This window comes from Juglans microcarpa x Juglans regia, chromosome 1S, assembly GCF_004785595.1.
Source record: "Juglans microcarpa x Juglans regia isolate MS1-56 chromosome 1S, Jm3101_v1.0, whole genome shotgun sequence".
Lineage (NCBI taxonomy): Eukaryota > Viridiplantae > Streptophyta > Magnoliopsida > Fagales > Juglandaceae > Juglans > Juglans microcarpa x Juglans regia.
In genome coordinates this window covers 1,281,758-1,291,051 of record NC_054595.1, presented here as the reverse complement: position 1 = coordinate 1,291,051, position 9,294 = coordinate 1,281,758, and the positions used below count along the sequence as shown (strand labels likewise).

At 37.8% G+C, this 9,294-nt stretch overlaps 2 protein-coding genes across 2 annotated transcripts; one reads left to right on the top strand and one right to left on the bottom strand.

Annotated features, from left to right (window-relative positions):
• Positions 1–875: 875 nt before the first annotated feature.
• LOC121247038 (transcription factor HEC2-like) lies at positions 876–2,046 on the bottom strand. The gene has a single exon (XM_041145371.1). The coding sequence runs from the start codon at positions 1,860–1,862 to the stop codon at positions 1,056–1,058; it is 807 nt and encodes a 268-aa protein (XP_041001305.1). The 5' UTR covers positions 1,863–2,046; the 3' UTR covers positions 876–1,055.
• Positions 2,047–6,540: 4,494 nt separating this feature from the next.
• LOC121247514 (protein RALF-like 34) lies at positions 6,541–7,406 on the top strand. The gene is given in 2 exon segments (XM_041145854.1): positions 6,541–6,916; positions 6,919–7,406. Coding segments are annotated over 2 exon segments (405 nt in total). The 5' UTR covers positions 6,541–6,732; the 3' UTR covers positions 7,140–7,406.
• The last annotated feature ends 1,888 nt before the right edge of the window (positions 7,407–9,294 follow it).

Below are 9,294 nucleotides of genomic sequence, written 5' to 3'. Positions count from 1 at the left end.
GCAGAGATTTGGAGATAGCACAATAAACAGAGATGAAGAGAAGAAATTAAACTATCAGAAGCCAAGTGACTCGGATACCAAAAGGGGCGCTTGGCTTCTGATAGTTTAATTACTTTTCTTCAAAAGGAAATTGTTTTAATTTTGACAAATTTGGGCATTTTGCTAGTAAGTGTCCCAACAAGTCCAATAAATTTAAAAACAAGCTTAATCTATATATATATATATATAGAGAGAGAGAGAGAGAGAGAGGTGATCTTAAGGTCATCTTCAGTCTTATTTTTAACATGATCAGAATTACCCTTAATTTACACCATATGAAAAGAAAATCTTTGGAGCTTTTTAGGGTATTAATTATTAAGTTGTATTAAAAGGTCTATCTTTCTTTTTCCGATTCTCCCACCCTCCCCTTCACCAGCCCAATCTTGCAAGAAAAGTTTCCGATATATATATACACACACACGTACAGTACTTTCATGAAGAAAAAAAAAAATAGGAAAACACATTTCCCATATCATGGGAAAAGATCTAGTTGCTGATTGAAATAGGCTAGGAGGTCAATTAATTCTCTTGGCCGATGACTAAATTATCGAAATCTATAAATCCATGATCATATGTTTTCTTAGGCATATCTTATACTCTAAGATCGATATATATACACTACGTACTCTTTAAGATCTTAAATATAGTCATTAATTCCTATTAATAGTACAGCTTGTTGCAGGATGTGGAATAATATATATTAATGTATGCAGGTTCATGATATATATGTCAATCACTCACTTAAATGGTAATAAATATAGAATAAAGAACATGATCAACAAGCTGCTACGGATTATAATATTTTAATCCTTGTCATTAATTTGGCCACGTATGATCCATGCGTGCAGTACTTAACTGTCCTCAAGAAATTGCCTAGGAAACGAAAGTGTCCTCAAGAAATTAAGACCGCGAGATTGATTGATCAACAACTTACCATACATTAATGAAAAGAGAACTAGCTCTTTGATACACTAATACGAATAATATTAGCTAGGAAGGACTGAACAGTATTTCCTTTACAAGCCCATGGGACCCAGCACCATTTGAGCAGGCTGGCAAGCTTTCACCAAACTAGAGTAATTCACATTGCTCACAGTACTACTACTCGTGATCATTCCTGGGAAACCACCACCCTGCAGTGTCCTGTTCGCCCCGGCTTGTTCCAAAGTTTGCACTTGTTTCTTCAAGAACTTCACGTAATGTATAGCTTCATCTAACATGGAAGCCGTATCCATTTTCGTCCCTCCTGGAACTAGTCTCTGCAGAATCCTTATCCTCTCGCTTATCCGTTCCCTCCTGTGCCTCGCTGCCACGCTCTGTGGATCTTTAGAGATCTTCACGTTCCTGCGCTTAGGCGGCTTCACCGATTCTGGGTCTATATGAATCGGTTGCATCGCTGCCATCCGAAAAATCATCTCTCTCATTGCTGCCATGGACGAGTTCTTCTTCTCGCATGAATTCCTGAGCGATAATGCATCAACGGAAGCATTCCTGAATCTCTCGGACACAACATGGGCTTGAAGAGGTGGTGTATTCAAGGGCTCTTGATCGATATTGGGATTCCCAATGAATGGTAGGGAGGAAGGTTGAATATTTATCAGCGTGGGTGGAGCTAAATTATTAATTGGGGCGCTGTGGAATATGGGTGGTATGGTGGCAATGCTGCAGCTGGTGCTTCCACTGGAGAGTTCGATTCCAGATGGGTACGTGGAAGCATTATAGAAAGAGTCACAGAACTCGGGAAGCCTTTCTTCCATTTGCATCATCATTGTCATTACCTCCATGTGATCCCCTGTTGATGATTTTAGCATGTCAACATCCATGGTTCCTCCCACTCCCTTTTGTGCACCCCAAGAAAAGAGAGAGGAAATAGAGGTATGGGGGAAGAGAGAGATAGAGCTAGTGCAGGAGACTTAGGGTTTTATCAGTTATATACAGGAGCTGCAGGGAAAGAATATTTAAAATAGTGATAGAAAGTAGTGTAAGATTATCTCTGGAACCGACCACCAATTTGCAGGCTCCCCTGTACGTGGAAGGGCTTTATATAGCAAGTTGTGATCAAATATCAACATTATATCTTTGGAAACATTTGGAAAAATCTAGAACTCATCGATGAATGAATTTATGATCTCTGATAAGGACCGCCCATCATTGTGGGGCTACCTCTTAGTGTTGTCTCAACCATCTAATCCAAAGGTCAAAGCTGCATGCATTGGATAGGATATCAACGGCCGATCGATTTTGAATTGGGCCCACAAATATATATATATATAAATATATATATATATATATATATATATTTATATATATTGGAGTTTCAGATCGAAGGATTGATTGAATAAAGATGCATGCACCACTTCCCTTCAAAGCGATTATATCTTTTGACTGAAAGTTAATTCATATTCGCTAGCTTTTGCCTTAAAAATTTTTCTTTCTGATAAAAAGATCGACCCTGCAACCCCACAGTCACATGACATTTGTCAGACCCACCGCCGACGTTAGCTACTAGCGCAAATCTGAGGAAACCGGTGATCCTGCCGGCCGGTGAGATATTCTGGTGTGTCAGTGTATGGCAATATGTATATATATATATATATATATATATATAGATGTGTGTGTGAATAATCAAATGAGTTGTTAAATAATCTCAAGAGATGAATAATTATGGTCTTAAAGCGAGTAATATAAACAAGACGTACCTCTGATTCAAGACTTTGCATTCATTTATTGAGATCATACTGATCTCGAAATTAGAAGGGATTTTATTTTTTTACTCTCACAATAAGAGAATTGTTTATTTATGATCAGTTAATTTCAATAAAATGACTATTTATAATTAAAATTAATTGTGAATAATCTTTTAGTTATAATAAATTAGACATGTCTATGTCAAAAATAAAGAAAAATAATATTTATAATCGTAGAATAAATAAGTATCGTATAATTCTTTTAAAAAATGTTACTAAATACGATATTTACGTGATAAAAAATTAATTTTTTAATATTAAATTCTTTTTTTTTTTTTTTACCTTTCAAAAGGATTACTTCACACGACTGTATATTGGTAGCGTTGCTCAAAATAAAAAGAAGTGGGTTGTCCGGGGACGTACGTACTATACAGCAAATATTATTCCAGCATTTGGTTACGTCCTGACGATGATGATGCAAGACTGTTCGATCACAGTACTGCTCCATTGGCACGCTTCTCGAGGTGGATCAAGAAGAGCTGGCGGTGATGCCGATTGCCGACGCCTCTCCAAGTATAAAAGTACTGTTGACTTCAGCCTTATACTCATTTTGCACTGCAAAGATTTCTTGCATACTAAGGGTAAACAAAGTGTGCAATATTTGTGAACCAGCTTTTGAGTCTTCGTGAAAGCGTATCAGTGCTATCACTTTGAAGTAATTAAGGCTAATCACGTGAACGGATAAGTGTCTCTTTAGAGTCTTTTGTCCATTTCAAGTCAAACGTAGAGAGAATATTTGAATTCACATGAGGGGATATATAGCTCAAATACCCCAAAAAAAAAAAAAATGTTTTTGAGGCTTAATTAATAGTTGAATTTTAAAGAAATTAACCTTTCATATGATCAGCTGCATGGAGATGCTATTGCCCCTTATGACATGAACATATAAGTACGTACTCGAGGTATTCTTCCAATTGCAGTACTCCGAACTCATGCATATATAGTAGCCAATACTTTCACAATATAATATCAGTTTTCCCTGAACTTAAGCTTACTGCAACTCACGCTCTGCTGTAACAGATAGCTGCTAAGTTTTTTTTTTTCAAAAAATAAATACTATATTGCTAGGTTATTGTAGCACAGCCAACTGCGACAGGTACATTTTGAAGTCCACATAGATGGACTAAACATATAAGTTTCAAAAACTTGCCAGTATTTTAATAAAATAATATATATATATATATATATATATCTATCTTCTGAACATGAACATAATTAATAATTTTACCCTCTGCTCAGTGACCCCATATGAAAATGAAAGAAAATTAATAATATTACTTAATGTATAGAATCATATGTATAATAAACCAAGGAGCACAGGTCAGAGCTAGATATGGTTGAGATAATTGCAAAGCTGATCAGAGAGTACTGGTCCCATGATCAGTTCTTTTATATTATATATATATATATATATATATATATATATATATATATGACTCTCTCATACTTTATATACATCATGACATTCATCAATGATCTTCACTACTCCAATGGTGAGTTTTTCTAATTTTTACCTAAATTGCAGAAACCAGCAGCGACATCAGAAATCCAACCCTTTTGGATTGTCTGGCTTTTGGTTTTCATTTTGCCATCAATTCCCTATCTATATCGTAAAACTCGCTTTGGTTTGCATGATGCATGTATCATCAGATCAGCCAAAGGACCTTTACGCAATGCATGCAAAAAAGAGAGAAGATTGATGGTACTCACGCGGAATCTAAAAAATTTTACTCTAGGCCGGAACACTAACATATATAGCAGCTGGTGCTCATTAAATTTAACTCTGCAAGTTGTAAGGGTTGGACGTGGACGGGCTTTCACCAAAACCAAAGCTCCAGATCAAATTAATTCTGGCAGCAACGCGGGATATTAGATATTTAAAGTTTTACACGTCCATGCCTCCTGCATCTTCATTTTTTAATCGTCAGGAGAAGAGAAAGCAAGCATTTATACAGAAACGCGCGTTGTTCTCGTCTAGGTTCATATAAGTCACTGTAGTGAATACATGTCGATCGAGGTATAGATATTAGCATGGTCCATATTCGCAATTCTCGATGCATCTAATTGTCATGTCGACTAAGGGACTGGACAAAGTTAATTGAGATAAGGTCAGTTGGCGTTTTGTTTTCGAGATTTGTAGTAATGATAAAGGCAGAGCTAAAACTTTGATGTTGTGGCCAGTCGGCCAACTAAATAGCTATGGGAGGAATCTATGACATGAATAAGAACAACCAAATTAAAGACGGGACCACAACAGTATGAAGTTTTAATTCGCCAATCGATCTGGAGCCATGATTGAGTCGTCGTCTATCGCGGCCTCTGTGAGACTATCTAGTTGTCATCATCCATCTTTAATACTACTACTATTTGACATTGACCTTGTCCCATGCAGTTTCGTTAGAGAATCCGAGGCCCAATTTAATTATTCGGGGGCCAGGTTGATCTAGCTACTAGCTAGGGCCTTGAATGCCTCAGGCAGCCTTATGATCAACATTCCAAGATCTCCAAAACCTTCTTCTAGCTCAAATTAGCATTATCCATTTTTATTAGGATTAGTATATTATGAGATGGAATGAAATAAAATTTAAATAAAATATTAATAGAATATAATTTTTTTAATTTTATTTTTATTTTAAAATTTAAAAAAATTCAATCGTTTATTATATTTTATATGATTTAAAAAAATTATAATCATTAAATGGGATATCATCTCATCTACCAAACCATGCCGTAGAACTTCCGTTCAAATCCGACCAAAACACTTTCTACATTTCCTTTGAATAGATTGGAAATGGCCATACAAGAAGGAAACTATAAGTCTATAAAGAGATCAGGGAAAGCTGGGAGTTGTTCTCACTACAATGTTAAAACATGCAAGAATCTTTAAACAAGAGAAATTTGATTTCTTCATATACTTTTCTTGCAAATCAAATACTGTTACGTTAACGAGGTACGTAGAAAATGCATGCGTTCTCTACGCTAATTTGTGAGTATAAAAGATTAAAGATTCTTGTTTAGTATATATATTGGTTTGACATTTTTCTTTAAATTTTAAACTCTTGATACATAAATTTGTAAAACTCTTATGCGCTTTCCTTCTTCGAACCTTTGTTTGATTTTTGGCCTTTTCTCACACGCCTCTCTACTTGTTCAGATAGAGATGCTGCTCATTGACCAGCCTTTGATCCTAGAAAACCCGAGCAGAAGGTGTTTGCGTGAGTAAGGAGATAGGTCGAAACTAGAGGCCGATGACCATGTCCTCTTCCTCGGTTTGCCTCTCGACTTTCTGCCGAGAACACAGTTGAGTTTGGAAGAAAATGACACGTGCGACAATCTCATATACAGCTTACGAAAATACTGGTCCAGCCATTCATAGAAGTAGTGGACAGGGAAATATTACTCGTATGCATGGAATAATTTTGATTACAATCACACCCGAAAGTGGTATGAACGAATGGGGGCGTACAGAGAGTCAAGCTGATGTCGGCCCAATTTCATTTCCATTTGGGCTCAGATCCTTAACCCAAGCATTGAGAAAGCAAATTCAATGCTACAAAAAAGAGATCGGCTAAAATCCACTAAGTGTGGGCCCTCTGTGGTCTACATAATAAGATCTCAAAGAGGAAGTAATGGCTAATATCTCTTTTGGGCTGTCAAACACCTACTTGTTTAAACAGCCCGGGCCCATTTCGCATCGGGTAAATTTGAGAGGTTTCTTCACGACGAACGAGGAAACGCGACATGTCTTTAAAGCCATTGATGAGGCAACAGCTGTATGTAACCTAATCAGTTTCCTCCTACTTTTCTCTCTCTGTCTCTCTCGCCCTCACTGCTGCATGTGACATTGCGACTGACCCTGTGTCTCCTCTCCTCCACACACAGCTCACTGCATCTTAAACCCCTAGTACTTCTCTCTTTTTATCTCTCCCCATCCCTCTGGCTATCCATGGCGTACCCGGCTTTTCCCAAGCTTCTCCTCCTTTGCCTGCTCTTTGCTGTAGTCATGAGTGTGGGTCCGTGTGCTCGGGCTCAGCTTGAGGAGACGAGCCTGAAGCTGATGTCGGAGGCGTTTGAATGGCAGACAACAATGTCATCACCGTACGACGAGTTTGACAACTTGGGCGAGGAGGGGGAGAGGTGGATATAGACGGTGGGTCGCTCGGGAGGCGTAGGTCTCTGTTCTGGCGGAGAGTAATGAGGTACTACATCTCGTACGGTGCGCTCACTGCCGACAGAATCCCGTGCCCACCTCGCTCAGGACGGTCCTACTACACCCACAACTGCTTCAAGGCAAGAGGCCCGGTCCACCCTTATACCAGAGGCTGCTCGAGTATCACTCGCTGTAGGAGATGAGAAAGCAAGTATATTTGTCTATTTTCCGAGTGTTTATTTGTTTGATTTGTGTTAATGGGTATGTGTGAGAACCGCTAGGGTGATAACGTGTTGTTACCCATATTGGCAGTGTGACTTTTTGGGTATTTAAATTTAATTAGGCGAGAAATTTGGTGATGGGCATTGGTTTGATGCTGCATGTATGTATTGGTATTGTTCTCCGCGTGTGTAGAGAATTGCTTTGCTCATGATTGAATGTTAAGAAATAGCCTCATTTTGTTGCTCTAATCACCATTTTTATAAAGGTTGAAGCGTTGAGTACTGAATCTGTACAGAGGCTTGAAGAATGCGAGTGCCATGACGGGCTTTTATATAGGTTGATTTGATGGAAAGTATTGTCCATGAACTTTAGAAAAAGAAGATTACATGGGAATTCCACAGTTTTTGTTTTGGGTTGTGTTTGAATTTTCTCTATTCTTGTTCTGTAGTTGATAACTTGATATTAGGGTGGGCATTGTCAGATATCGCAATCCTTGTTAAATCCGCGCACAAGCCAAGCAGGGGGCCTTGATGAGGCTTTCCCGGTCCATGCTTTCTACTTTGATTCCTGCCTTTAGGATTACATGTTCTGTGCTCTTTAGTTTTTGGTCCCGCAACTGTTCTTATACCAATCTTGTTAGCATCAGATCTTTGAAACAGGAGAAACCCAATTTGATAATTGACAATAAAAAACAAAAAAAAAATTGATGCTTTTGATGTTTATGAGGTGTTTCAAATATCTACATCTTGCTGGAGTGGAATTTTGGAACTGTGAACTATTTCTTGTAATGGTTGGTTCGGATGGATAGATTTGAGAATAGGATTTGGATTTTGGACTTCAAAATTCAAAGTTCTTGTCTGGATCGTGTATCAAAATTTGGATTTGGATTTGCACTAAAACCAAACAAGCTTTTAAATTTTTCAAAATCTTGGATTGAAATCATGATTGATTTGAATTTCAAATCCAAATTCAACGGGCATATTATATGCTACATTCTCTTCTCACTCTTATTATAGTTTACCGATATAACTTTATTTATGAACTAATCATTAGATGAGTTCTAGTAGGGAGATAAGGAAAGGGTCACATGAACAGTATAATCACCGCTCATGTCTTAAGCAATTTTGATGAAGACAAATGTAGGAGGTAAATTATCCAAAGAAGTTCAGAGTATCCTGATTCATTGTTTTTGTGTAAATGTTTATTTAGTCGTAGTTACAAAGTCATTACTACAGTCTCCATTTGGTTGCCATTTTGAATCTTTGATAGCTTGTAGGAGGTAATTCATGCCTACGAAAACTCTGGAAAATGGAGTACTGGGTCTCAGTCAGATCTCACCCCTAGTTTGTTTTAGCTTCTTACATAGGCTGGGCTGGGCTGGGCTGGGCTTTTAGTTTGGACTCGTAAATATCTCCGTCTGTTTACAAGATTGTTTGTCAACATAAACAACATTCTCAATGAAAACAGGAGACTATGCCACCAAAATTGCATATCTTGAATCGATATCGATCATGCATGTCTTGCAAGTCGATGTGCAGCTACATTTGATAACCGATTTCCATGCTATAATCTGCATTGAGGGAAGCTTTGCATCAATCTTCAAGTTTCAGAGACAACAGTTCTTATAGAAGTAAATGACTCATCACCCTTGTTAACCTCCTCCTCCACCAACAAAAGACAATCACTTTCAATAATAATGTTCTGGATGCCAATGTTCATGCTAAACTGGAGACCTCTCAAAAAAGCCATTGCCTCAACATTTTCTGGTTCAAGAAACTCATTTTCAACTCTGCTGAGGGCCATAACTACATCACGCAATGAATTCCTTAGGATTGCACCAACACCTGTCTTGTTATAATCAAAGAACAATGCCCCATCGATGTTTAACTTAAACCAATTTTCTGGTGGACGTGACCACCTATACTCAGATTTCTGGGTGACTCCCTGCTGTTGCAAACCAGTGACAGACTTGCGTTTCTGAGAAAGAGCAAAGGAATAAGGAATATACAAATTATTTGATCGTCGTCGGACACCTCCAAAATCTCCCCGAGATTAACATGATCTCTATTATTTTGCAAGATACGCTCCACCAATAATATCCCCCAAAAGTTCGTGGGGTACTTAGATTAGAAAATC

Excerpts from the sequence above, each read along its gene's own strand:
- LOC121247038 (XM_041145371.1), bottom strand. The coding sequence starts at position 1,862 with ATGGATGTTGACATGCTAAAATCATCAACAGGGGATCACATGGAGGTA.